The sequence below is a fragment of the Microtus pennsylvanicus genome, chromosome 3 (genome assembly GCF_037038515.1).
Source record: "Microtus pennsylvanicus isolate mMicPen1 chromosome 3, mMicPen1.hap1, whole genome shotgun sequence".
NCBI classification, from domain to species: domain Eukaryota; kingdom Metazoa; phylum Chordata; class Mammalia; order Rodentia; family Cricetidae; genus Microtus; species Microtus pennsylvanicus.
The window spans coordinates 99,538,982-99,564,618 of NC_134581.1; the positions used below are offsets into that span (position 1 = coordinate 99,538,982).

A 25,637-nucleotide genomic window follows, 5' to 3' on the forward strand; every position below is an offset into this window, starting at 1 on the left:
GCTTTCATGTTTTCAAGTAAGTTGGTTTGAAGGCTAACCCACATTTCTTACATTAATAAGACTTCTCACCATTGGAAATTCTATTATGATGATTAAGATGTGGAGAATTCTTTTTTTTTTAAGATTTATTTATTTATTTATTTGTTATATACACACTGTTCTGCCTGCATTCCAGAAGAGAGCACTGGATCTTATTACAGATGGTTGTGAGCTACCATGTGGTTGCTGGGAATTGAACTCAGGTTCTCTAGGAAGAGCAGCCAGTGCTCTTAACCTCTGAGCCATCTCTCCAGCCTGATGTGGGGAATTCTTGAAGGGCTTTTGACATTCTTCCCATTCAAAGAGTTTCTGGTCAGACTTAGTTATTAGATGTTCAGTTAGTCAATAAAACTTATTGTAGTTTTCCCCACATTCTTGATACTTCAAGGAAGCCACTTTATCATGAATTTGTGCACGGTGATAGAGGTTTGAGGATGTTGTGAAGACTTCCACGTTCCTTACATTTGTAGGGCTTCTTACCTGTATGAGTCCTTACATGTTCATCTAGGTTAGAGGAAACAGTGAAGTCTTTTCCACAGTATTTACATTTACCAGTATTTACATTAACCCAGTGTGAATTCAAATGTGCTTATTAATGCAAAAGGAATTTACAAAGAGTTTCCCACAAACTTTACATTCAAAGGACTTTTCTCCAGTGTGAGTTTTTACATGTTCCGTCAGCAGGTACCAGATTTTGTATGTTTTCCCACACTCTTTACATTCATAGGGTCTCTCTCCAGTGTTTGTTCTTAAATGTTCAGTGAGACTTGAAGAAACAGTAAAGTCTTTCCCACAATACTTACATTTATAAGGTCTGATTCCAGTGTGAAGGCGAATGTGCTTATTACGGCAAGCAGAACTTCTAAAAGACTTTCCACATACCTTGCAATCAAAGGGTTTATCCACCATATGAGTTTTTAAGTGTTCATTCAATAGATAACATCTTTTGTAGGATTTTCCACATTCCCTACATTTATAAGGTTTCTCTGCGCTGTGAGTTCTTACATGTTTCCATAGGTAGGAGGAAGTGTGGAAGGCTTTCCCACACTTATCACATTTATAAGGTTTCTTTCCAGTATGTGTTCTTAGATACTTATGAAAGTAGGAAGATGCGTGGAAGGCTTTCCCACATTCCTTACATTGATAGGGTTTCTCTCCAGTATGAATTCTTAAGTGGTCAATCAGCTTTGAAGAAATAGTGAAGGATCTCCCACATAACTTAAAGACATAGGGCTTTTCTGTTCAGCATGTGTTTGTACATGTGCAGAAAGTAAAAAAAGTACATGTGCTTGGCAAAAGCCTTTCCACATTCCTTACACTTAAATGGTTTTTCTCCAGTATGAATTCTGAAATGTTTAGTTAGACTTGAAGAAGTAGTAAAGGATTTCTTACATATTTTATATTCATAAAGTTTTTCCCCAGTGTGGGTCCGCATGTGACTATTAAGATTTGAAGAATACCCAAAGACTTTCCCACAAACCTTACATTCATAGGGCTTCTCTCCAGTGTGGGTTCGCATGTGACTATTAAGATTGGAAGAATGCCCAAAGACTTTCCTACAAGTCTTACACTGATAGGCTTTTATGGTATACTTTTGAATAGGCAGAGCTCCACTTGTGGGACATGAAAAATCTGCAAATTGAATCAATTCACAGAATTTTTCCCCATTATAGATTCTCATATGTGCCTTAAAATATGACTGACTAAGGGAGGTACTGCATTCAACAGCTCTGTCCTGCAAGCCTGTTCCCTGGTGAGTGACATTTGGGGTCAGACTAGAGTTTTCTGCATTCTGACTCAACACAGAAAATTCCTGTCTCATAGATGTTTCCTCATGCAGAGTGGGAACATGCATTCCATACTGATTAGAGTCACAGATGTGCTCTGAATTTTCGGTTTGCATATGTCTTTTAAAATATGAATGTTCTCTTAAGATATCTTTGTGTTGCATATAATCACAGAGTTCCAAAGCACTATGTCTTCCTGCCTGTTGATGAAAAAATAAATATAATTAATGGATTGTTCAAAATTAAGGGTTTCAATCCCTATGAAGACAGAAACATTATTAGATACTTAAAATTCTTATTACATGTATATAATTTCTGCTGCTTTTTTTCCCAAGTTGAATGAAGGGACCCTAATGAAAGAACCACTTATATGCATATTTGTGGAAATTCTGAAGCCAAACCTTTTAAGCACAGATTGGGTACCCCAAATTCACCATATTCAGAGAATGTACCAAAGAGAGTTCTCTTACAAAGGAGAATTCTATTCCTCTTAAATGTTTCTCATTTGCATTAATTTTCTACAGATTATATCCCAATTCTTTCATAGTCATACAAGAAATTTCCATAAATTAATTTTGGAGGTCCCCAACAACGTTGCGTCTTCTCTGTATGAATAAACAATGATTAAAGTACATCATTCAGAGCTAGCATGGCAAGGTACTTATAACCCAGCACCAAGAAGATGGAGACAGGAGCGTCAGGAGCTGCTACCCTTAGCAGCATAGCAAATCTGAGGATAGGGGCTACATGAGACCCCATCTTTTTTTAATGTATTACTAGAGGATGATTATGATTTTTACCATTTTCATGACATTCTTAAAGTTGCTTATGTGATTTATAATCAAACTGAAAGAACAATAGTGCTAGAATCAGCTTAAATGTTTAAAAAATGTTAAGCATGTTACAAAATTGTTTTAAAGAGCCAGGAAGATGGCTTAGCAGGCAAAGTTCTTGCCATGCAAGCCTGACAATGGACAATTGATCCCCCAAACTAGATACAGTAGCACGCATCTGTAATCCCAGCACTACCACTTTGAGATGGAAGGCAGAAACAGGAGAATTGGACAGGAGTTTATGCAGTAGCAGATACAAAAGAGATGATGTCTCAACATGGTTGAAAGAGAGAACCAAGGCATAAACTTCCCTGGTACATGTATGCCAGTGTGCGTGCACACACACACACACACACACACACACACACACACACACACACACGACACATAAATAGAACACAGATAAATAAACTGCTTTAAAAATTCAGTGTCTAGCCCTGCACCTTGCCTGGGCAGCATAGTAGAGCTGACCCTGTTTCAGGGGTGTGGGTGAGCCAGCCCTGATCATGTGAGAATAGCAGAGCTGATCCTGCTCCTCCTTGTCTGCCATGTGGTGGCCTGGGTGACAGAAAGATGCCCTTCCATTCCCCTCACCACTTGCGGCAGGTGGGAGAGCTGGCCCAGCCAGTCACCCACTGCAGCACCCAGGTTGAGTGGGCCCTGTACTTCACCTGGGCAACACAGCAGAGCTGGCCCTGGTGGTGTAGGTGCAGGTGAGTAGGTCCCCAAGGGAGTGAGAGTAGGAGAACTAGCCCTACTCCTTGCTACCTGCTGCACTGGGTAAGCTAGCCCTGGTGGTGAGGATGAGGGAGAGCTGGAGGGCTGACCAGTCCAGCCCAGCCCAGCACCACCCAGGCCCAGAACTAGGGCTATGAGTTGGTTTACCCCAATGTCTACCTATCTATGAACTGCTGGAGCATGTGAAGGAGCTAGTTCTACAGATCCAAAGCTGCAGGGCAACATCTCCATGACACAGGGCAACAACAGAGTATCCGAGAGCAGTCCCAGCAAGGGACTGTATTTATATATCTATAGTGTATCTATAGTGTAGCAGAAGCCGGAGGCCTCGAGCCAGACCAGGGACTCATTGCAATGTACACTTGCAAGTAAAGATGTATGGACCAAAGGGTGTACTGTGTGACTCACTGAGCCATACTACAGCTTCCACAATATTTTTTTGTTGAAATTTTATCTTGGTGGGGGGAGGGGTTTGCCAGGGCAAAGGGCCGCTATGAAGGGATAAGGAGGTTAATAGGATTGAGATACATGATGTGAAATTCACAAAGAATCAAGAAAAAGTTAATTCAATGTCTAGTTATACACGTAGGATGTGCACTTGTGGGAACCTTGAAGGATTTGGTTTCATGATGGTTACACACTGTTACAGTGAGTGTTTCTGGTTTAAAATGCTGCTCCCCTACCTACATCACCCTGAGTGAATGCCACTAATTTCCTCTCAATTCCACAGTGGAATTTCTAGTCTTTCAGAGTATGGGAACTATTAACATTCTTGATTAATCTTACCATTTGTACCACCTTAGAAGTTTGTTTCCTTAAAGTGCCATGCATCTCCCGTTCTAAAAGAGACATAAAAACAAAACAGAATCCAGATTAGAAATGAGAGGTGTGTCACAGGAATAGAACATGAGAAGTCTTGCCAGTGTGGTGAGAGTGTAGGCTGAGGCAGAAGGACTCTTGAGTTTACGGCCAGCCATGGCTACAGTGTGAAATCCCACCAAAATAAATAAAACTACAAAAAAGAAGAAAATAATTTTTTAAAAAAAACTTTTAATTTTTTTAATATTTATTTATTTATTTATTTATTATGTATACAGTGTTCTATCTGCATCTTTGCCTGCTGTCCAGAAGAGGACACCAGATCTCATTATAGATGGTTGTGAGCCACCATGTGGTTGCTGGGAATTGAACCTCTGGAAGAGCAGTCAGTGCTCTTAACCTCTGAGCCATCTCTCCAGCCCAAGAAACTAAATTTTGATAATTTTAATTAGGTTAAAACTTGGCAAGGGTAAAAACATGAGTCATAGTTTTAGACAGTTACAAATTTTTCTTCTTCTTTTCCCCTCAAGACAGAGTCTCTTGTGTAGCCCTGGCTGTCCTGGAACTCGTTCTGTAGACCAGGTTGGCCTCAAACCCAAAACATTTCCCTACCTTTGCCTTCTGAGTGCTGGGATTAGAGGTGTGCACCACCACCCAACTACAAATTGCTCTTTAGAAATGAAAACTGAGAGAGGAAAAGAGCACCATCAGGGATGATGATGAGGAAAGAGCTCAACACAGAGTAAGACAAAATCACAAATAAGAAACAGAACAGGCATTTTTGTGGGACCAAGAAAAAGTCTGATCCAAGTGTAAGAAATCCAGAATTGCTTCTGAGAGAAAGGCTGGAACCTTCTGAGGTCAGCTGTATCTCCGAAAGTTCCGGTATGAGACTGGAGCTGTTGCTCAGGAGTAAGAGTCTTCCTAAGCAAGCTCAGGTTGACTCTTTAATGTTTCATTATGCTGGGTGTGGTGGTCACCAGCAAACCCAGAACCCAGAAGGTAAACGTGGGAATATTGTAGGGGCCAGCCTGGGCTATACAGCGAGACCCTGACTCACAGGGAAGAAAACCAAACCAAACCAACAAACAAAAACCCAAAAACCCTTCATCCTATTGTCAAACTTAAGGAACTTCCTGATCACAACTGTTTCCCCATGCCTACTCACCCTGGAAACCTTCTCTCTGCATTTCCTGTAAATCTTCCTCCTCCAACCAGGAGATCAGACTGGGTTTGACGACCTCATATCCTATACATAAAAGGAAAATGTATTATTGGATGTGGTTCATATTCAACAGAAAAAAACCAGTAATGGTAAATTTATGAGCCTCTTTCCCTCCCTTTGTGTGTGTATTGTGGTTTGAGTGCACATGTGCACACGTGTGAGTCCAAAATTGATGTCAGGTGTTTTCCTTGACTACTGTCCACCTTTTCTATACACTGAGGCATCCAGGGCCATCAATACAGCCACTCTAGCTGGCCAACTTTCCAGGGGGATCTCCTGTCTCCCTTCTGAATGCTGGGAATCACAGGCAGCTACTGTGCCTGCCTACTTTTCACATGGGTTTTGGGGTGCAAACTGTGCTCCTCGTGATGATACAGTCAAGCACTTTATGCTTGAGTCATCTCTAGGATATCCTTGAGTCCTAGCCCTGCAATTTGTTTTCTAAGACAAGGTCTCTCACGAAGACTGGGGGTTCACTGATGAAGACTAGGTTGGCTAGTCAATCCCCAAGCACTGGGAATATAAGCGCACACCAGCACATATAGTTTTTCTGTTTTAGATTTGAGACAGAGTCTCACCGTGTAGCCCTGGTTTGCCCAGAACTTATTAAATAGATCAGGGTGGCCTCAAATTCACAGAGATCCCTGGCCTCCACCTCCCAAGTGCTGGATTAAAGGCACTAATCACTACATCTTCCTGGTTCCATAATTTTTTTGAAACACAATCACATTTTACCTGGAGTTCAATAATTTAGTTAAACTGCCCAAGGAAGTCCCCAGGGACCCTCCAATTTCCCATACCGGTGCAGCTACTGCACATGGCTTTATAAATAGTACTGAGGAACTGAACGCAGACCCTCGTGCTTGCTCATGCTTGCCCGTGAAGCATTTATCAGCCCCCCACATTTTTCCTCTTTCTAATTTCTTTATTAGATTTATTCATTTTATGTGTGTTTTGCCTGTATGTATGTATGTGCACCATGTAGTACTTGGTGTCAGAGGAATGCAGAAGAGGGCACGGGATGATGGAGTTACAGATGGTTGTGAACCACGATGTGAGTGCTAGGGATGGAACCCAGATTCTCTGCAAGAGCAGCAAGTGCTCTTAACCTCTAAGCCAGCTCTCCAGACAACAATCATCATCATCTTTATCATATACTATTGTTTATTTTTATTATTATTTTATGCATATGGTGTTTTGCTTGCATACTATGTCTGTTTACCACAAGTGTGTAGTGCCCTTTAGAGGCCAGAAAGGGCATTGGATCCCCTGGAACTGGAGTTACCGACAATTGTGTGTGTACTGGGAATTGAACGCTGGTCCTCTAGAAGAGTAGCCATCGTTCTTAACTTCTGAGCCATCTCTCCAGCCCCTCTCCCTGTTTTTTAAGACTTATTTTAATATTTATTTGTGTGCATGTGTGTACCGATGTGAAAGTGCCCTTAGAGGCCAAAAGAGGCCACTGGACCCCTAGAAACTGAAGAGCAGCCAATGTTTTTAGCTCTAGCTTCTGTTTTTTCTTGTTGTTGAGATAGAATTTCACATTCCATAGCCCCGGACAACCAGCCCTCCTAAGTTTTCCAAGTGCTAAGAGTAAAAGTCTGTACCACTGCTCAGAGCACTGCAGAGCTCTTTCTAAAGAATGCATGGGAAAGGTTGGGCGGTGGTGGCGCACGCCTTTAATCCCAGCACTTGGGAGGACCTCTGTGAGTTCGAGGCCAGCCTGATCTACAAGAGCTAGAGCTAGTTTTAGGACAGGCTCCAAAAGCTAGAGAAACCCTGTCTCAAAAAACCAAGAAAAAAAAAAAAAGGAATGCATGGGAAATGCTTCATAAGGACTAAGCATGTAGATCACCGTTTTCTTTCTTTTTTTTTTTTCTTTTTCGAGACAGGGTTTCTCTGTGGTTTTGGAGCCTGTCCTGGAACTAGCTCTTGTAGACCAGGCTGGTCTCGAACTCACAGAGATCCGCCTGCCTCTGCCTCCCAAGTGCTGGGATTAAAGGTGTGTGCCACCACCGCCCGGCTAGATCACTGTTTTCTGAACCTAAAAAAAAAACCCAAGTTAAAGTTCATACACATTAATAAAACATTAACACTCAGTCAAACAATAACAGGGCAAAACAAAAATATGAGTTATTGGAGGGAAAAAGTTATAGCAGAATCTTACAGACCAGGGTCAGGTTCATCAGGGCAGTGGCTTGTTCAGATTCCTACGCCAGGAGCTCTACAAGACCCCGTTTGGGGGGGGCAACAAAAACCACCTTATAGGGGATGGGGAGAAGGCTCAATGGATAATGCTCTGCTATAGAAGCATGAAGACCTGGGTTCAAATTCCCAGAAACCATGTAAAAGCCAGACACAGTAACACAGCATCTATAATCCTGGTACTCGTGAAGAGAGAGGAGTCAGAAATAGGATAAGCCCAGACAGGCTGGTGTACGCAGCAAATACACAACAACAAAACCTGTCTAAAATGAAAGGTGAGGACTGACACCAGAGTTTTGCCCTCTTACTTCCCTGCACACACGCCCTATGGCACACATGCCTTCATTCATGTAAACACTCACAGTATACAAGTCACCTCATAGCCCCAATATTAGTTTCTATAGGTTAAGGAATTCACCATCAACTGCAATATATATATATATTCCAGAAATAATTTCTAAGTTTTAAACTGCAAAATTCTATTAGTAGCTGAAGAAAACTCCCAGCTTCCTCCTCACCCCATCGTGGGGTGAAGTCACCCCTTTGCCCATCAGCTCCACACTCGTCAGATCCCCTGCCCCTCGACAGCAACACTGTCTACTCAGTAACTGCCCCAGACGGTGCAGCACCGATGCTGCCAATCTGGCCAGTCCAAACATAAAATACTTCATTTCAATAAAAATCTGAAAAGTTTTCAAGCCAGGTACAGCACACACCCCCGTAATCAGTTTTGGAAGGAGACAGGAAGACAGTGAGTTCAAGGCTAGTGTGCATCACGCACAAAGCTTGAGGCCAGCAGGAGTATGGAGGCAGACCATACTCTCATGAGAGGAAAGAAAAAAAAAATCTCATGCTGCGGGGGGGGGGGGGGGGGGGGGCTGGATTTTCAAGACGGTTTCTCTATGTAGCCCTGCTTGTCCTGGAACTTAATTTGTAGACCAGGTCTGCCTCTGCTTCTGCTTCTGCCTCTGCCTCCCGAGTGCGGGGAGTAAAGGTGTGTGCCACCATGCTAAGCTAGTGTCTTAATATCTAAGGTAACAATGATTTTTGAACCAAGTGTAGTAGTATACACCTTTACTTCCAGCATGTGGGTGGGAGGCAGGCTGGTGGCTCTCTGAGAGTTCGAGGCCAGTCAGAGTACCTATAGGAGAAAAGGGGATGGAGCGGGGTGCTATAGAAATAGCTTAGCACTTAGGAGCATTTGCTGTTCTTGAAGCAGCTCACAGCTGTTCCAGGGCATCTAATGCCTCCTCTGACCTCCTTGGGCAATGCGTGTCTTGTGGAATGTTATTTTAAGATGTGTTATTTTTGTTTATACTGTGGAACGTTTGTTTTAATGATACAAAGATGTGTTGCATTCTTTTATGTTGCATCTGTTTAACTATGAAGCTGTGATTTTTGCCTGTCTAAAACATCTGATGGTTTAATAAAACACTGAATGGCCAATAGCGAGGCAGGAGCAAGGATAGGCGGGGTTGGCAGGCAGAGAGAAGAAATAGAAGGAGAGAGCAGGGATTAAAGAAGAGAGATCAGAGGTTGAGAGCACTGACTGCTCTTCCAGAGGTCCTGAGTTCAATTCCCAGCAACCACATGGTGGCTCACAACCATCTGTAGTGGGGTCTGGTGCCCTCTTCTGGCCTGCAGGCATACATGTAGACAGAATATTGTATACATAATTAATAAATAAATCTTTAAAAAAAAAAAAAAGAAGAGAGATCAAGGACCGAGAAAAGAAGGGGCCAGCCACTCAGCTTCACAACCAGCAACAGAGTAAGAAAGAAAGGTTATACAGAAATAGAGAAAATTAAAAGCTAGAGGAAAAGATAGACAGGATACTTTCAGTAAAGAAAAGCTGGTTAGAAGCAAAAGTGGCCTGGGCGGTGGAGGCAAGCAGATCTCTGTGAGTTCAAGGCCAGTCTGGTCTACAGACCTAGTTCCAGGACAGGCTCCAAAGCTACAGAGAGACGCTGTCTCGAAAATCCGAAAAAGAAAGAAAGAAAGAAAGAAAGAAAGAAAGAAAGAAAGAAAGAAAGGGAGAGAGAGAGAGAGAGAGAGAGAGAGAGAGAGAGAGAGAGGGAGGGAAGGAGGGAGGGAGGGAGAAAGAGAGAGAGAGAGAAAGAAAGAAGCCAAGTTAAAACCAGGCATTTATAAGTAATAATAAGCCTCTGTGTGTGATTTATTTAGGACCCCAGAGTCTAAAAAGTAAAAAGAGAAAAACAACCAACAACATTTTGCCGTATGTATGCATGATGTATTTTTATATATTTAAATACATTTAAAATGTATTTTTATACATTTAAATAAAAATAAACCTGAAAAAAGATTTCCCCTCCCCCTTTCATTTCTTTTCTACTTATTTATTTATTCTGAGATGGGGTTTTGTTATATAGCCCACACTGGCCTTGAACCCAAGTAGCCTAGGTTGACCTCAAACTCTAGGTGATATTCCTGCTTTAACCTCTCGAGCGCTGGGGTTACAGAAGGAACCCGCCATACCTGACTTTTGTTTGGTTTTTTTAACGGGGGAGGGGAATATAAAAATTCATGTAGCAGCCAGACGGTGGTAGCACAGACCTTTAATTCCAGCACATGTGAGTTCAAGTCTACAAAGTGAGTTCCGGGAGAACACAGAGAAACACTGTCTCAAAAAACAAAAAAACAAGACAAAAGCAAACCAAAAATCATAAAACCAAACAAAACTAAACAACCAAAAAAACCCAAGAAACGAATCCATATAGCTTCGCCAGGCTACATAGCTGAGATTCCTCTCTTCACCCCAGTAATGGGATTACAGATCTATGTTACCATATCCAGTTTATGTGGTAAGGGATTAACCCAGGACTTCATGCATGCCAGGCAGATATTCCAGCAACTGAGCCACACCCCTAACCCCTATACTCAGCTTTCAGGAAAAATCTTCAATCTGTAAAATTGGGAAGAAAAATAGAAGTTCATACTAGTTTTACTGTTGAAACTCAAAACACTATTGAGAGGCTGGAGAGCTGGCTTAGCAGTTAACAGCACTGGCTGCTCTTCCAGAGGACCTGGTTCCTTAGAACTGAACCCAGCAATGGTTCACACCATTTTTAACCCAACTTTATGGGGATCTACCACCCTCTCATGAATTCTGAACATATATACATAAAAAGAAAACACCCATACACATGAAATTAAAAATCTAAAAAGAACCAAAACCAAAAATAAACAAAAATATCATGATTAAAATTGAGCTGGGCAGGGGAGGCAAACACCTTTACTCTCTGAGTCAGCCTGGTCTACAAGAAAGTTCCAGGACAGCCAGGCTGCACAGAGTAACCCTGTCTGGAAAAACCCTTTCCTCCAATGTGTCTCTATTCCTAGTGTATTCAGATGGAGACCGCTGATCCCTAAGAGGCCAGGAGGGTCGCTGGCAGTCTTACCTGCTGAGGTCAGGTTCTGGTAGTTCTCCAGCATCACCTCTCTGTAGAGGTCTCTCTGAGTTTGATCCATTATAGCCCACTCCTCTTGGGTGAAGTCCACAGCCACATCATCAAAGGTCACCGAGTCCTAAATCACATACATGCCAGCCTGAGTACATGTAACCAATGTTCATTATAGATTAAGACACAAGACCCAACTCTTGTTAGAGACCTAAGGACTTCCATTGTCTTCTTCAGGGGCTGGGGGTCTGGGAGATCTCCCTGTCCATGGTCACTGTCTATTTTCTATGGATGTATGGCTTTAGCGACCCTTCTCACAACTAAACAAACATCCCGTCTCTCTATTCCCTAACACTTGGTAAGCAGGTTTGATGAACAGTCTTTGGGTTGGGAGATACAGTTTAGATACAGTTTAGAGTGCTTGTTGAGAATATTCAAGGCCCTAGGTTCAATTCCAAGCATAGAAAAAAAAAATAAAGAAAAAGAAAAAATTATACTTTTTGTGTGTGTAAAGTGTATCCATGTGTGTATAGGTATTCACATACATGAGTACATGTGTATTAGAGGCAAAAAGTCAATACTGGGCATCTTCCTCAATGGCTCTCAAACTAACATACTGAGGCAGGGTCTTTTATTGAAACCGCTGTTCACTTAGTCAGCTAGTCTAACTAGCAGGCTCACTTAAGAGATCCTGGCTCTGCCTCCAGAGGACGGAAATTACAAGTTACTGAAATGAAATGCTACCACACCCATCTGGCATGTTCATGGATGCTAGGGATTTGAACTCTGGTCCTCATACTTGCACAGCAAGAGCTTTACCCACTGAGTCATCTCCAGTTTCAGGAATTTTTTACAAAAGAGAACTTGTTTCAGCAGGTGGATTTCTGTGAGTTCAAGGCCAGCCTGATCAACAGAGCTAGTTCTAGGACAGCCAAGGTTACACAAAAGAAACCCTGTCTTGAAAAACAACAACAAACCCAGAGATGGGGGAGGACTTGTTTCTTGGTGTTAGAGATGGATTAGTTGCTAAGAGCACTTGTTGGTCTTGCAAACGACCTGAGTCCCCATTCCAGCATCAACATGGGGGCTCATAACCATCATAACTGGAGTCTCCTAACTCCAGTTCCAGGGGTTCTGATGCCCTCTTCTGACCTCTGTAGGTACCAGACATGCACGTGGTACAGATATACATACACATAATTTACACAGGCAAAATATACACATAATTTAAAACAAGCAAACAAAAAAGAACTTATTTTATTGAGGGGGGCAGGGTCCACCCACCACAGCACATATCTGGAGGTCAGAGGACAAATTGCAGGCTTTAGTTCTTTCCTTCTGTCATGTGGGTTCATGGGAACTTAAGTCTTCAGGGTTTCCAGCAAATGTCTTAACTTGCTGAACTATCTCACCGGCCCCAGCATTTTCTAGAAAAATGTATCCCCCAAACTGGTCTCTAACTTGCTCTGTAGCTGATGATGACCTTGAACTCTTGATCCCGCTGTCTCTACCTAAGAGGATGATTTTCAATTCTTTTTATTAATTTTACTTTTACTTAGGCGTATGTGTGCTTTTGTGTGCACACGTGTGCAGGTGTGCACGGAGGCTAGAGGAGCACATTGGGTCTCCTGGAGCTGGTGTTAAGCAAGTGCTGTACTAAGAGCTTTACTCTCCCCCACACACGCAGACAAAAGGGTATGCTCTTCCCTCTTAAAATTCCTTCAGAATACTTGGCAAAACAACAAACATACCAGTGTCACCATGAGTATCAACATTAATCAGAAGTTATTAAGATCCTGAGTGGAATTTCAGATAACACTGCACCAGTAAGTGTGGGGCTACCCCAGGGGAAGTACAACTGGAGTTCCAGCCTTGATTGCTGGCTCTGTGAAGTCTGCAGAGTCACGTCTACCTGGATGGAAACACTTGACCTGGTGCAGCACACTCGTCATTTTGTGAGGCAGTCTGCATACCTGATAAAAATCTCTCAGGTGGTGGACTACCATATTCTCTGCCCTTTTCTTTTCCTCAAGGCAGACTGGGTCAACAGGAAGAAGAGCACCTGGAAGAAAGAGAAGGTGTAAGAACCAAAAATTCCTATCTTTCTCCATGTTCTTCAGTTCATTGATCCTAGTGTCAGATACACAACATCCTATACACTTGAGGAAAATTAGATGCATACACTATTTCAAAAAATACTTTTAGGGCTGTAGAGATGGCTCACTGTTACAAGCACTTGTTCCTGCAGAGGACCCAGGTTCAAATGGTGGCTGACAGCCATCCATAACTCCAGTTCCAGGATGTACAAGATACAAACATACATGTAAGAAAATATTCACACAAATAAATCAAAAATAATTTAAAAAGGAAAATTCTTTCACATTTACTTATTGTTATGTATAGAATTGTAGAAATGTTATACCACACACATGGAAAACGATAGCTTGGGAGACTCTGTTCTCTCCTCCTGCCATGTGTGTCTCAGGCATTGAACTCAGGTCATCAGGTTTGGCTGCAAGTGCCTTTACCCACTGAGCCTTCTTGCTGGCCCTATTTGTTTTCATCTTTTTGAGACAGGGTTTTACATAGCCTAGGTTGGCCTTGACCTCCTGATCCACTTGACTCTCAAGTGCTGAGATTATAAGCAGGCCCCACCATGCCTGACTGTGTTGTAGTAGGAGCGGCGGGGCTGCGTCCCACCACCCAGCTAGCTTTACACCCGAAATAATTACATGGAAACTGTATTCTTTTAAGTACTACCTGGCCCATTAGTTTCAGCCTCTTAATGGCTAATTCTCACATCTCGATTAACCCATTTCTAATAATCTGTGTAACACCATAAGGTGGCTTACCAGGAAAGATATTAACCTGCGTCTGTCTGGAGTGGGAGAATCATGACGACTGCCTGACTTGGCTTCTTTCTCCCAGCATTCTGTTCTGTCTACTCCGCTTACCTAATTTTTTGTCCTATTAAAGGGCCAAGGCAGTTTCTTTATTAACCAATGAAATCAAAACAAAAGACTCTCCCCCATCATTTCCCTTTTTTTTGTTTAAAAAAAAAAAAAGAAAGGCTTTTACTTTAACATAGTAAGATTACATATAACAAAACAGTTATCAGGCAGGAATTAGTACAATATTTATATTTATAATATCTTTTATCAAACCTAAGGAAAACTATAACTAACCATTCGTCAACTCCATCAAAGACTCCAGAAGGATATAATATTACCTAAGCAAACAAGAAGTCCAAAACTCTAGAAATGACAGAGACATCTCGCTGTCTGTATAGTCACCCAAAGTTCCTCTGTACCGTTGGGGCATCCATCTTTGGCCTTCAGGCCCATAGTATCCAGCAGACTTTTTCATGAAGCAGGAAATTTTAAAGACAGTCAGTCATTATCTGCTGTGTTCTGCAGAATGTCTTGCAGACTCTTTCCATGAATCAGTACCCTGAAAGACCATCTCACCGTTAGGCAAATTCAGCAGTCCTCTCTCTGAGGGTTCTCTGTGTCCAATTTATGCATCAGTCCAGGCAAGAGCAATTTCTTGCCCAAATGGCTAACCAACCCCATAAGGATCCTCTTTGATGCCCATCTTCCTCTTGAAGTAAATTGGTGCTGCCAGGAGCAGAGTGTCTCACTGTCATGAAAAGTCCTAAGTTATTAAAACATTAAATGCCATATTCTGTAGTCTTTGAAAGATATGAAGAATGCCTATCTGAAATATATCTTTGTACATCTAGAAAGTCTAACATGACTACAAACTTGACTATTATAGATGACTATCCATTAACAACCTATATACATTACATTTTTAAATGAACTACACAATCACAATACCTTAATCAAGATTAGAAATATGTATACACATATAACAAAATTGACCTTAAAATCCATATGAATGCAAATTATTCACATCTATATCATATCCCCCTTTAAATGGAAAAGAGCATTTATAAACAATATTTTGGAACATGGGCGCAGTTTTTTCTCTCCAAACTGCTTTCTCCTGTAGGGGCGCTGTTAATTAGGTCTTTTATGGTGCAACCTGTGTGCGAGGTTCATCTCAGTTGGCAGTTGAATGAAGTAATTTTTTGAGGGTGTTTACAGCAACCTTTCAGGAGGGCGCGGTCTATCATACCATATTGGGATAGAAGCAATCCACAGAGTCTCATCCTCTGGGAAAACAAAATTAGAAACTCCTTTCCAAAGCATCATATCCTTAGACCCAAATTCTGAAATCAGAATACTCATATCCGTTCTGGTTTAGCTTGGCAGCCCATGTAATGAAACGTCTCTCTATACTTAGCTCCTTCACAGTCAAAAATTCTAAAGAAAACACAATGTATATAATCTAGACTCTCTGTGAATTTTCCATTTTTACGTGGCTTATTTTTCTTTATTTTTTTAAATCTATAACTATCTGTACTCTGTCTCTTTAAAGACTTTACCCTTTTTTTTAACATTAATTTTATTTTCTATATTCTTTTTCTTCTCTCTCCCAAGCCTACGTACACTCATCCAACATTGTGACCCATAGAGGTCTTTTATGTCTGAATCTGTCCTATTGTGGCTCTGTAATTTTTTTACTATCCAGGAGCATTTCTTAAAATGTTAAGAATTTTTTAAAAACTTAAATCGCACCATGTAGGGGTAATATGGTACTGCCTGTTTACTGCCAGTCTAAACCTCAACTGCGCTGTTGTTATGGTAATTATCCTGCCTGAGGTCCGCACAGTTCAGCATGGGGGAGCTGGAGGCTTGTGACTGAATCAGTCACTGAATCAGCCTCTGAGCTGCAGAGCAGCGGGCTGCTCTGGATGTTGGCTCCACCTCTCTCCAATCTGCTCTCCGGCCAGCTTAAGCCTGATCCCAAAGTCTGCCCAGGCGGGGAGCGCAGCCATGGTCTCAGAGTACTTTATTCCCGATCCCGAGGGGGAACACAAACACCCAGGCCCACAAATGCACCATAGCCGGAGTTTGCACCAGCGGCAGGGCCCAGGAAACTGCTGCGTTTTAAAACCCTGTGCGGCTTTTTTTTTTTAAGGCTGCCGTGTGAGGAAATTTTCTCTGCTGCACGCCACCCACAAATAGCAAAAAGCTGCGTTAAGTTCTCTCAGGTTTTATATGGATCCAGTTTAACACGTTGGAGCTCCACTCTGTTGTAGGAGGAGCGGTGGGCTGCGTCCTGCCACCCAGCTAGCTTTTTTTAAAAATTTATTTATTTATTAAAGATTTCTGTCTCTTCCCCGCCACCGCCTCCCATTTCCCTCCCCTTCCCCCAATCAAGTCCCCAGCTAGCTTTACATCTGAAATAATTACATGGAAACTGTATTCTTTTAAATACTGTCTGGCCCATTAGTTTCAACCTCTTAATGGCTAATTCTCACATCTCGATGAACCCATTTCTAATAATCTGTGTAACACCATAAGGTGGCTTACCAGGAAGATATTAACCTGCGTCTGTCTGGAGTGGGAGAATCATGGCGACTGCCTGACTTGGCTTCTTTCTCCCAGCATTCTGTTCTGTCTACTCCGCCTACCTAATTTTTTGTCCTATTAAAGGGCCAAGGCAGTTTCTTTATTAACCAATGAAATCAACACAAAACAGAAGACTCTCCCACATCATGACTGGATAAACACATTACTGCCAGATAGCAGAGCAGCTCTAACTCATCTGATGCCAGGAAAAGAATCTGTAAGCCATGTAGCCCACCAGGAAGACTAATGGTCTCACTTTACATGTACAGAAGCATCAGCTCAGAGAGATGAAGTCCTCACTCACAGCATGCTGTTCTGTCCAGCCAGTGTGATCTACAAAAGCTCTATTCTTGCTTTGGAATGAGTTTATTAAGTACATAACAAACAAAAGCAAACATAGAATTACATAGAGCAGTTAGAAGGAAACATCAGATATATAGCAGAATATCAGCCAATCGCATGCTCAAAATATGCAGCAGGCATTGCCTGGGGAAGCCACCCTCAAGCTGCGAGTCCCAGATGGAGCAAAGCGTCCCCTTTGGGTGTCTTCTGAACAAATAAAGAAAATGCCACAAATTCAAAGAAGTGTGTTTCCAGTGGTGCGCCACCTCTCTGCACACTGCCCAGCAAAGGGGCGTGTTAGAGTTGAGCACTGCTTAGATGACTGGAGAGCCAGCTGAGGTCTAGAGTAGCCCACTAATCAGCTGGTGCGCTGTGAATGCTTTACCACGACATCTGACTTCACGATCTCCACCGCACTTCTCCACCTTCCTAATCCCTCTCTCATGATCACCTTCTCTGAACGGCTCACACAATCTCTGCTCTGTTTCTAGATAACAGGATATGACAAATCCTCAGAGTCTTTGCAAATGTCATGAAAGCCTGAAATGGAGACCTGAGCAAAGTGGAATGTGTGTGTTGAGAAGATGGGCATGTGCTTCCCCTGGCACTTGTGTGGAGGTCAGAGGACAACTTTCAGGAATCTTTCCTTCTACCATGGCATCCAGGAACTGAACGCAGGCTGTCATATCTACACAGCAAGTATGTTTACCACGGGATCCAGGAACTGAACGCAGGCTGTTATATCTACACAGCAAGTATGTTTACCGAACGAGTCATCTCACCAGCCCAGTCTATGTCTTTAATGTTTGTGTGTATGTGTACACGTGTGAGCGTGAGAAAGACAAAGACTACTCCCAGAGCTGGAGTTAGGCTGTTTGCACAATACCCTGATTACTTATATGCTGGGATCTGAACTCTGGCCCTTAGAGTTACACATCTAATGTTCTATCTCACTCTAATGGAGCTATCTCTCTAGCACCCTAAGGTGAATTATCAATGGGAAAAATATCTTAGTGGGCTTGATCTAACCAGGCAGAAGCATGTGTATGTGTAGTCGATGCTGGGTATTTCTCAGGAGCTTCTCCATCTTTTTTATTTAATTTTTTGAGACAGGGTCCCACTGTACTACCCTGGAAATCTGTTGACCAGGCTGGCCTCAAACTCACAGAGGTCCACCTGCCTTTGCTTCCAAGCGCTAGAATTAAAGATGTGTACCACCATGCCCAATACCCACTCCCCCTGCCCCAGACAGACTTTCTCTCAGTAGCCTTGGCTGTCCTGGAACTCATTCTGTATACCTGGCTGTCGTCGAACTCAGATTCACCTGCCTCTGCCTCCCAAGTGCTAGAATTAAAGGTGTATACTACCATGCCCAATACCCATTCCCATCACCCCAGACAGAGTTTCTCTCTGTATACCTGGCTGTCCTCAAACTCACAGAGGTCCACCTGCCTTTGCCTCCCAAGTGCTAGAATTAAAGGCGTGTACCACCATGCCCAATACCCACTTCCCCCGCCCCAGACAGAGTTTCTCTCTGTAGCCTTGGCTGTCCTGGAACTTACTCTGTATACCCGGCTATCTTCGAACTCAGAGATAACACCTGCCTCTGCCTCCCAAGTGCTGGGATTAAAGACGTGTACTACCACCTGGCTGTCCACTTAATTTTTTTCTTTTCTTTTTTTTTTTTTTCTGAGACTGAGTTTCTCATATAACCTGGAGCTGACTGGCTACACTAGCTGGCAATCAAGCACCAGAGATTCCCATTTTCCACCTCCCTAGTGCTGGGATTCCATGCGTGTGCTACCATGCCCAGTGTTTTTATGTGGGTGTCAGGAATCTGAATTCAGGTCTTCACACTTGCACAAGCATGTTACTAGGCTGTTTTGTGATCTCCACATCTACTCAATTTCACACAAGTAAATAAATGTAAAAAATAACGTAATAACCACAATAAATAATGTAAAAAACTTTTTAAAGGACAAGCATGCCCAGAATGTGAAACCCTAGGTTCAATCCTCAGTAACACACATATCCTCCCCCGCCCCCCGGCCAAATGCTGCACTATGTCAGCTACCTTATTAGGAAGACTTTTAGGCAAACAGAAATGTCACTCAGACCCTGGTGGAAGACTCCCCTGTAGGAAGGAGGTTTGGGCAGTTACCTATGGAGTGACCCCATTTCCAGATGTGTGGGCATACTGAAGGGGTCCTACAGGAATGCTCGCACTAGGTGTCTTTTTCAGGGAATGAGAACCATGATTTGGGTGGTAAGAGGAACAACAAATCCACCTAAAGTGATTGTATCTGTTTACAAATATAAAACACTGGCCAATCCTGGGAATTACCATAAGCAATTTGTGTGGTGAGCTTTCCAGTGTCAACCACTGTTGGTCCTCTTATTACATTACTGGAACACTTAATCTTCCTGTCAGTTACATGCTGAAAAATAGATTCTTCCTCCGCTTCTTCTTTCTCAAGAGCTGGGCAGTGATGACATATGGTTTTAATCCCAGCGTTTGAGAGGCAGAGGCCTGAGTTTGAGGCCAGCCTGGTCTACAAGAGCTAGTTTCAGGACAGCTAGGGCTGTTACAGAGAAACCCTTTGTCAAAAAACAAAACAAAACAAACAAACAAACAGAAATCCTTTCTTAAAATTAAGAAACAAAGACAGTGGTAGAACACTCGTCTGCCATGTGTGAAACCCCAGGATCAATTAATTCTCAGCACCCTAAAAAGAAAAAGGGCACTCCTTAGATATATATTACGTATGAAATTGTTAAAGAATAAATAGGGCCATATGCGGTGGTGCAAGCCTTTAATCCAAGCACTCAGAAGGCAGAGGTAGGCAGGTCTCTGTGAGTTCAAGGCCAGTCTCATCCACATAGCAAGTTCCAGGACAGCCAATGCTATATAGTGTGATGTTATCTCAAAAAGACTAAAAAATGGAAAAGAGTAAAAACGAAACAAACACTAAATAGTGCCAAAGAGATGGGCCAGCTCAGCTGATAAAGCCAAGCCTGATGGGCTGAGCTTGATACACTGGATCTACATGGTAGGAGAGACTCAGCTCCTGCAAGTTGTCCTGTGACCCTCACACACACACACACACACACACACAAAACTGAAAAATGAAAATAGGATAACTAGCTGGGTGGTGGTGGCGTGTGCCTTTAATCACAGCACTTGAGAGGAAAGGCAGGTGATCTCCAGATTTAATGCCAGCCTGGACTACAGAGCAAGTTCCAGGAAAGCCAGGGCTACACAGAGAAACCCTGTCTTGAAAAACAAAAACAAAACACTACCAACAAAACAACAGCAAACAACAAAAATTAAACCACCACCACCAACAAAACAAAACAAAAAACCAACCAAATAAATAAATCACTGAAACCTGAAGTATGGCTAGTATTCATGTATGAAATTCAGTTATGAATCTTAAAATTTAGTAAAAAAAAAATAGTGTTATCAGCTAGGCGGTGGTGGCACACACCTTTAACCCCAGCACTTGGGAGGTAAAGGCAGATGGATCTCTGGGAGTTTGAGGAGTTTACAAAGTGAGTTCCAGGACATCCAAGGCTACATAGAGAAACCCTGTCTCAAAAAAACAAAATTAAACAAAACAAAGGGGTACCATTAATTAATATTTAAAAATGTATTCGTGTGTGTGTGTAAACCACATATATGCAGGTACCTTCAGGGGCTAGAAAGAGGGTGTGGGATCCCGAGGACAGATTCAGGAGGTTGTGAGTCTTCTTGCCAGTGTTGGAAACTACCGTCTGGAAGAGCAGCGAGCTCTCTTACACAACAACCATCTCTCCAGCCCCCTCATTACTTACTTTTTTTTTTTTGATTTTTTTTTCGAGACAGGGTTTCTCGGTAGCTTTTGGTTCCTGTCCTGGAACTAGCTCTTGTAGAACAGGCTGGCCTCGAACTCACAGAGATCCGCCTGCCTCTGCCTCCCGAGTGCTGGGATTAAAAGCGTGCGCCACTACTGCCCGGCTCATTACTTACTTTTTATTGTCTATATTTCTTAGTATTTTGCATGTATTGGGTTCGATTTAAAGTGTAGTAAAAATTAACAAAAATGTTCATTTGTTTAAAAACAGAAAGGTCCTCTTGAACCACTTAAGCACATATATGTACATATAATAACTATAAATAAAAATACCTACATGCAATATATATCTATAGTTTTTTTTCCCCAAAGCTGGCGTGGAATCCGGGGCTCAGCAGAGACAGCCACATCCCCCACTCGAGAGCCTAATCTCTCCCAGCGCTCACCCGTGTACGCGGCAGCTGCCAGGTCCAAGAGGCAGGAGGACACTCGGGGACGCTCTTTAACGTATCCAACGGCGGAAATATCTTTTTCTTGTGGTTTACAAAGAAGAACGAAAATTATAAAGGCTTGGAGGCTGTAACGTGAACAAAACAATAGCTGTCGTGCGGCAAAGACACGTCGTCACGGCAGTTTTACGACGCTCCCCGCTCCCCGCTGTCGCACCGCGCGCAGGCTCCTGCAGACCCGGCCTGTCACTTACGTCCTTGACAACGGAATTCCTTACTACCCGTGCGGACCTCACAGTCCGGAACCATAGACTCTGAGTCACTCGTGGCGACTCACAGAAAAAAAGCAGGCAAACGCGATGCTATTTCCTGTTTTGCTTTCAGCCTGTGGGCAGGGGATTCACATGGGACCGAGCTCAGGGATCGATGTGGCTGGTGAAAGGACCAGAGTGGAGTGGGCATGGGGGGGGAGGGGGCGGCAATGCTGAAAACTGGTTATCAGTGGTTTTTATTTGGTGGTGTTGAGACGTGCTGCACAGGCTGTCCTCCAACCTGACTTGTAGCTGAGGATGACCTTGAACACCCGATGCTCTTGCCTCTACCTTGCAAGTCTTGGAATTGTAGGAGTGCCAGCCACTACTTGCAGTTTAACAAATATAATACAAGACTGTCCAAATCTCTAAATCACAGTTCTATTGATAAATCTACCAGTTCATGAGATGATCCGTTTCTTCCAAACATTGAGTCCAACATGTGGATTCCTCTTATTTGGATAACTTAATAAACTATAGATTGGATTTCTTTACATTTTCCTGTGTGTGTGTGGTAGATGGGCGAATGCTGTACCACTGAGCCATGTCCCCAGCTTTTTATATTATCAAATACATATAATTTTAATATTTTATTATATACTTTTGTCTTGGGGGTTATGAGACATGCTCTCACAATATAGCCTAGGCTGGTCTCCACAGGCACCAGGTCTTCATGTGGTATGCATCAAAGAACAAAAATTATTAATTAAAAACAATTCCTCATGATACTTGTCCATCAGTGTTTATTGAAGCATCATTCATAGAAGCTGTGATTTAGAACCAATCTAGGTGTCCAACAACAAGGATGGACAAAATATGCTATATGTACAAAATACAATCTTTTTTGTACATATATTTTTGTTGGGAGATGATGGAGGTATGAACCATTGACATACACATACATGTAGGCTCCAGGTATTAAACTCAGGTTATCAGTTTGGTGGTGTTGGACTCTAGCGTCCAAACACCGAGAAGGAGTCACCCCTAGAGACCATCTCACACACCATAGCCGATGCAAAAGCATGAGGATTTTATTAATTCTGTCATGACAGGGTCCCCCAGCATTCGGGAAGCCGAGGGACCTCGAATAGCGGGTACAGTCTATTTTTAAAGGGGCCACAGAAGCAAGGGGGGTTGTTTTTTTAAACTATTTTGATTGGCTTATTCGAAAGGGCTATTACCAATAATTGACTGGAGAGCTGTTGCCAGATCAGATGAGGTAAGAGGTCATTTTGACCCCGTTTCCCAGGGGACCGAACCAAAGCATACGTATATGGGTAATTGTTCAGGAACTGAGTACGTGCGAGTGTAGCTGTTAGGTCCTTGGTTCCCAGGGGAGGAGGGGAAGCACTATGGCACAGAGGCTGAGAGGATTCAGAATTGTCAAAAATGGCTTTAGGATTGTCTTAAAGTCTTACATTCCCTCCTCTTATTTGGTCAAATATCTCAATCTTGAGATATTAGTAAATTTGGAGGACCAATTGGATCTGTACACAGAGATTAACAAACCAGTGTTGTAGGCCCACCATAGATCAATAGAAGGCACCAGGTCCTGTTGTCCTGGGACTTTGAAACTGTCAGATGAGGCTATTTCCTCATAATAGGGAGGTCCTGCTGACAAGCATAGCCAACAAGATTGTGTCAAGCTGGGGTCAGTACTATTTAGCAAGGAAAAGACTCCCATTAACAGATTAAACAGTCGCTGGCCTGTATGAGAGTTTGCCAGCAGTGAAGCAGGAGTTGTAGAAGGGTTTTTAGGACTAGGAGTGGGGCCCAGGGCCCTGGAAAAGGGGGGCTATCTCATTAGGGGCTAGCTGGCCTTGGTCAGGTAACATCGGGTTGGGCCCTAGTACTATGGTGATTGGAGGTGTTACAACAACTCACAGGGTGAACAGAATCCCTATGTCTTTTTTTTTTTTTTTTTGGATCATACAACCATAAACCCCAAGTATTGCCTGTTAACCGGTTAGCTCTTTTTTTTTCCTCAGTGAAAGTGATTATGATTTTTTACATTTTCAGGCAGCACAATAAAATACTTTAAGCCCCCCCCCCCATACTGCAGAGTTTGCTTCCCCCCCCCCCAGACAAATATATCATTCAGAATATTTGTATACAGGATAAAAGTTTCTGGGGGTTTGCTCAGTATCCTCCCAAGAGTAATTTGCTAAACATAGGTCAAAAGTTAGCTGGGGGAACCAGGTATTCAGGGGATGAACTCCAGTGGCTAGCCTTAAAGCTTGCCCAGTCTCAAAGTTAGTCAGGGTCCAGGTTAAGTCCTGAGGTATAAACATCAGGGCAAAGATCAGCAAGCCTGGCAGAGTCAGGCCTCCTTGAGAGGACTTTGGGTACACTGAAGCTTTCATTTGGATGGTCCTGGGTCGTCCTGTGAAAGTGCAGGCTTGACGTGAGACGCATGCATTCAGGCTGCAATACCGTCCACTTTGAGGGCAGTAGGTGTAGGGTCCCTTCCAGCGAGGTCTAAGGTTCTGGGACTGGTGTCTCCGCACGTACACAGAATCGCCAACCTGGAACGGGTGTGAGGTTTCCGGGTGCCCGGGCTGGTGTTGGGAGGTGCCAGCAGAGAAGCAGGGAGAGTACCTTAGTCCAGCGGGCAGCAGCAGGGATAGCTAGGGCCCCTTTAGGGAGGGTCTAGTCTGGCCTGCAGCAGCAGGCTCTGGTCAGATAAATACCATTTTATGTCCCAAGTCCTTCCCGACACCCATGGAGACAGTCCCGCGAGAAGCCTCTGGGAGACAAGTGGGGGAGATGTCTGAACCCCCGTGTCCAAATATTTCCTCCAGGGGAAAATCTTTTGCCAGCCTCCAGGGGCAGCTGTGGGGGATATGTAGCTCGAATATCCCAGGAGGCTAGCTCTGCCACTAGTTGACAGAAATCAGGGGTAAGGGCAGGGGTATCAAAGCGAGGGCTTGAGGAGGCATGGATTGCAGGTATGAGCGGGCAGCTGCTGTTCTGGCTGTGGGGTGCTGCAGCTTTTCTCATGTCCCTCGGGATATACCCCAGGTGTCAATTCTGTAATGAATGCGAGATTTCCAGGTGTCAGGGTGGCCCGGGGTCTCTATGCCTGGGCTCGGAGATCTGGAGAGCCTTCAAAACCGCGCCTGCAGATGGGGTTTGTGAACAAATGGGTCATGAGGGGCCTTAGGAAACTAAGAGGGGGGTCCCCCATATTGGATCTCATAGTGGGTTAGTCCAAGCTGAAACGGGGTGTTTCGTACACAGAACAGGGCTAGGGGAAGGAGCTGTACCCAGTCTCTAGTGCCAGATTCCAAAGGCTAATTTGGTAAGGGTCTTTATTTGTTCTTTTTACCTGTCCTGAACTCTGGGGTCTGTATGCACAATGTAATTTTCCCCAGTCTTACCTATGCCCTGACTTTTCTGAGTAACAAGGCTGTTTTACCATCAACCTCGATTACCTTGAGCAGGCCAAACCTCGAGAAAATTTCTTCTTTGATCTTCTTAGTACTGGTAAGAAAAAGCTTCTCTGCCTTTCGGCCGATGTCCCTTTAAGTAGGCTGCTCAGGTCATTCACCATTGCTGCCCTGTCTTCTTCAGCAAATCTTACCAGCACGCCTCACCAAAACCGGCTCTGCTTGGGCATTGCAGTACCCCAAGCTTCCCACAGTTGTGGTCTGGGAGCTGGGGGCAGTTGTTCTCTGAAACTTGCAAGCAGCTTGGGAAGGCTGTTTGGAATTGGGCTCCTGCATCTCCCAGCCCCTCCTCGTTTCAGTTAGTTGCTGCCTGCCGGGGCAGGTGGCTGTAAGCAGAGTTTCCAGGCTTGGGCTGTGACCAAGGCAGCTGGGAGGATTCAGCTGGCAGTGGCTGCAAAGCCTTCCTCAGCAAGGTGGGCATGGCAAAGGCAGAGAGCAGCCTGCTAATTTTTATCAGCCCTGGAGAACAGTAGGGGAAGTCAAAGTCTCCAACAGGTCTTTTTCTAATAAAAGCGTGGGACACTTAGTAATAATCAGCCATCCTTGTGTCCATAGTCAAATGCTTTAGACAAAGCGAGGGGGAACCCCCCCCCCCGTACACCCAGAATCGGACACCTGGGTACACAGCATAAGCAAGGGGGGGGATTTCAGTACTGTCACTGTGGCTGCTGCGTAGGCCTCTCAGGTGGGCAGAGCATCGCTTCAGTA

The 25,637-nt window shown here is 43.5% G+C and overlaps 1 protein-coding gene across 2 annotated transcripts; it reads right to left on the reverse strand.

Annotated features, from left to right (window-relative positions):
* Positions 1 to 1,033: 1,033 nt before the first annotated feature.
* Positions 1,034 to 21,360, reverse strand: LOC142846343 (zinc finger protein 426-like). 2 transcript variants are annotated; one of them, XM_075966715.1, is made up of 6 exons: positions 21,167 to 21,360; positions 13,039 to 13,127; positions 11,066 to 11,192; positions 5,385 to 5,465; positions 4,184 to 4,236; positions 1,034 to 2,026 (listed from the first exon to the last, which is right to left on the reverse strand). In XM_075966715.1, exons 2-6 carry the CDS (start codon positions 13,069 to 13,071, stop codon positions 1,259 to 1,261), a joined length of 1,062 nt encoding a protein of 353 aa, XP_075822830.1. In that variant the 5' UTR covers positions 13,072 to 13,127; positions 21,167 to 21,360; the 3' UTR covers positions 1,034 to 1,258. The 2 variants fall into 2 exon arrangements, with proteins under 2 accessions (XP_075822830.1, XP_075822831.1); XM_075966716.1 differs by lacking the exon at positions 21,167 to 21,360 and adding an exon at positions 16,507 to 16,587.
* Between the last annotated feature and the right edge of the window lie 4,277 nt (positions 21,361 to 25,637).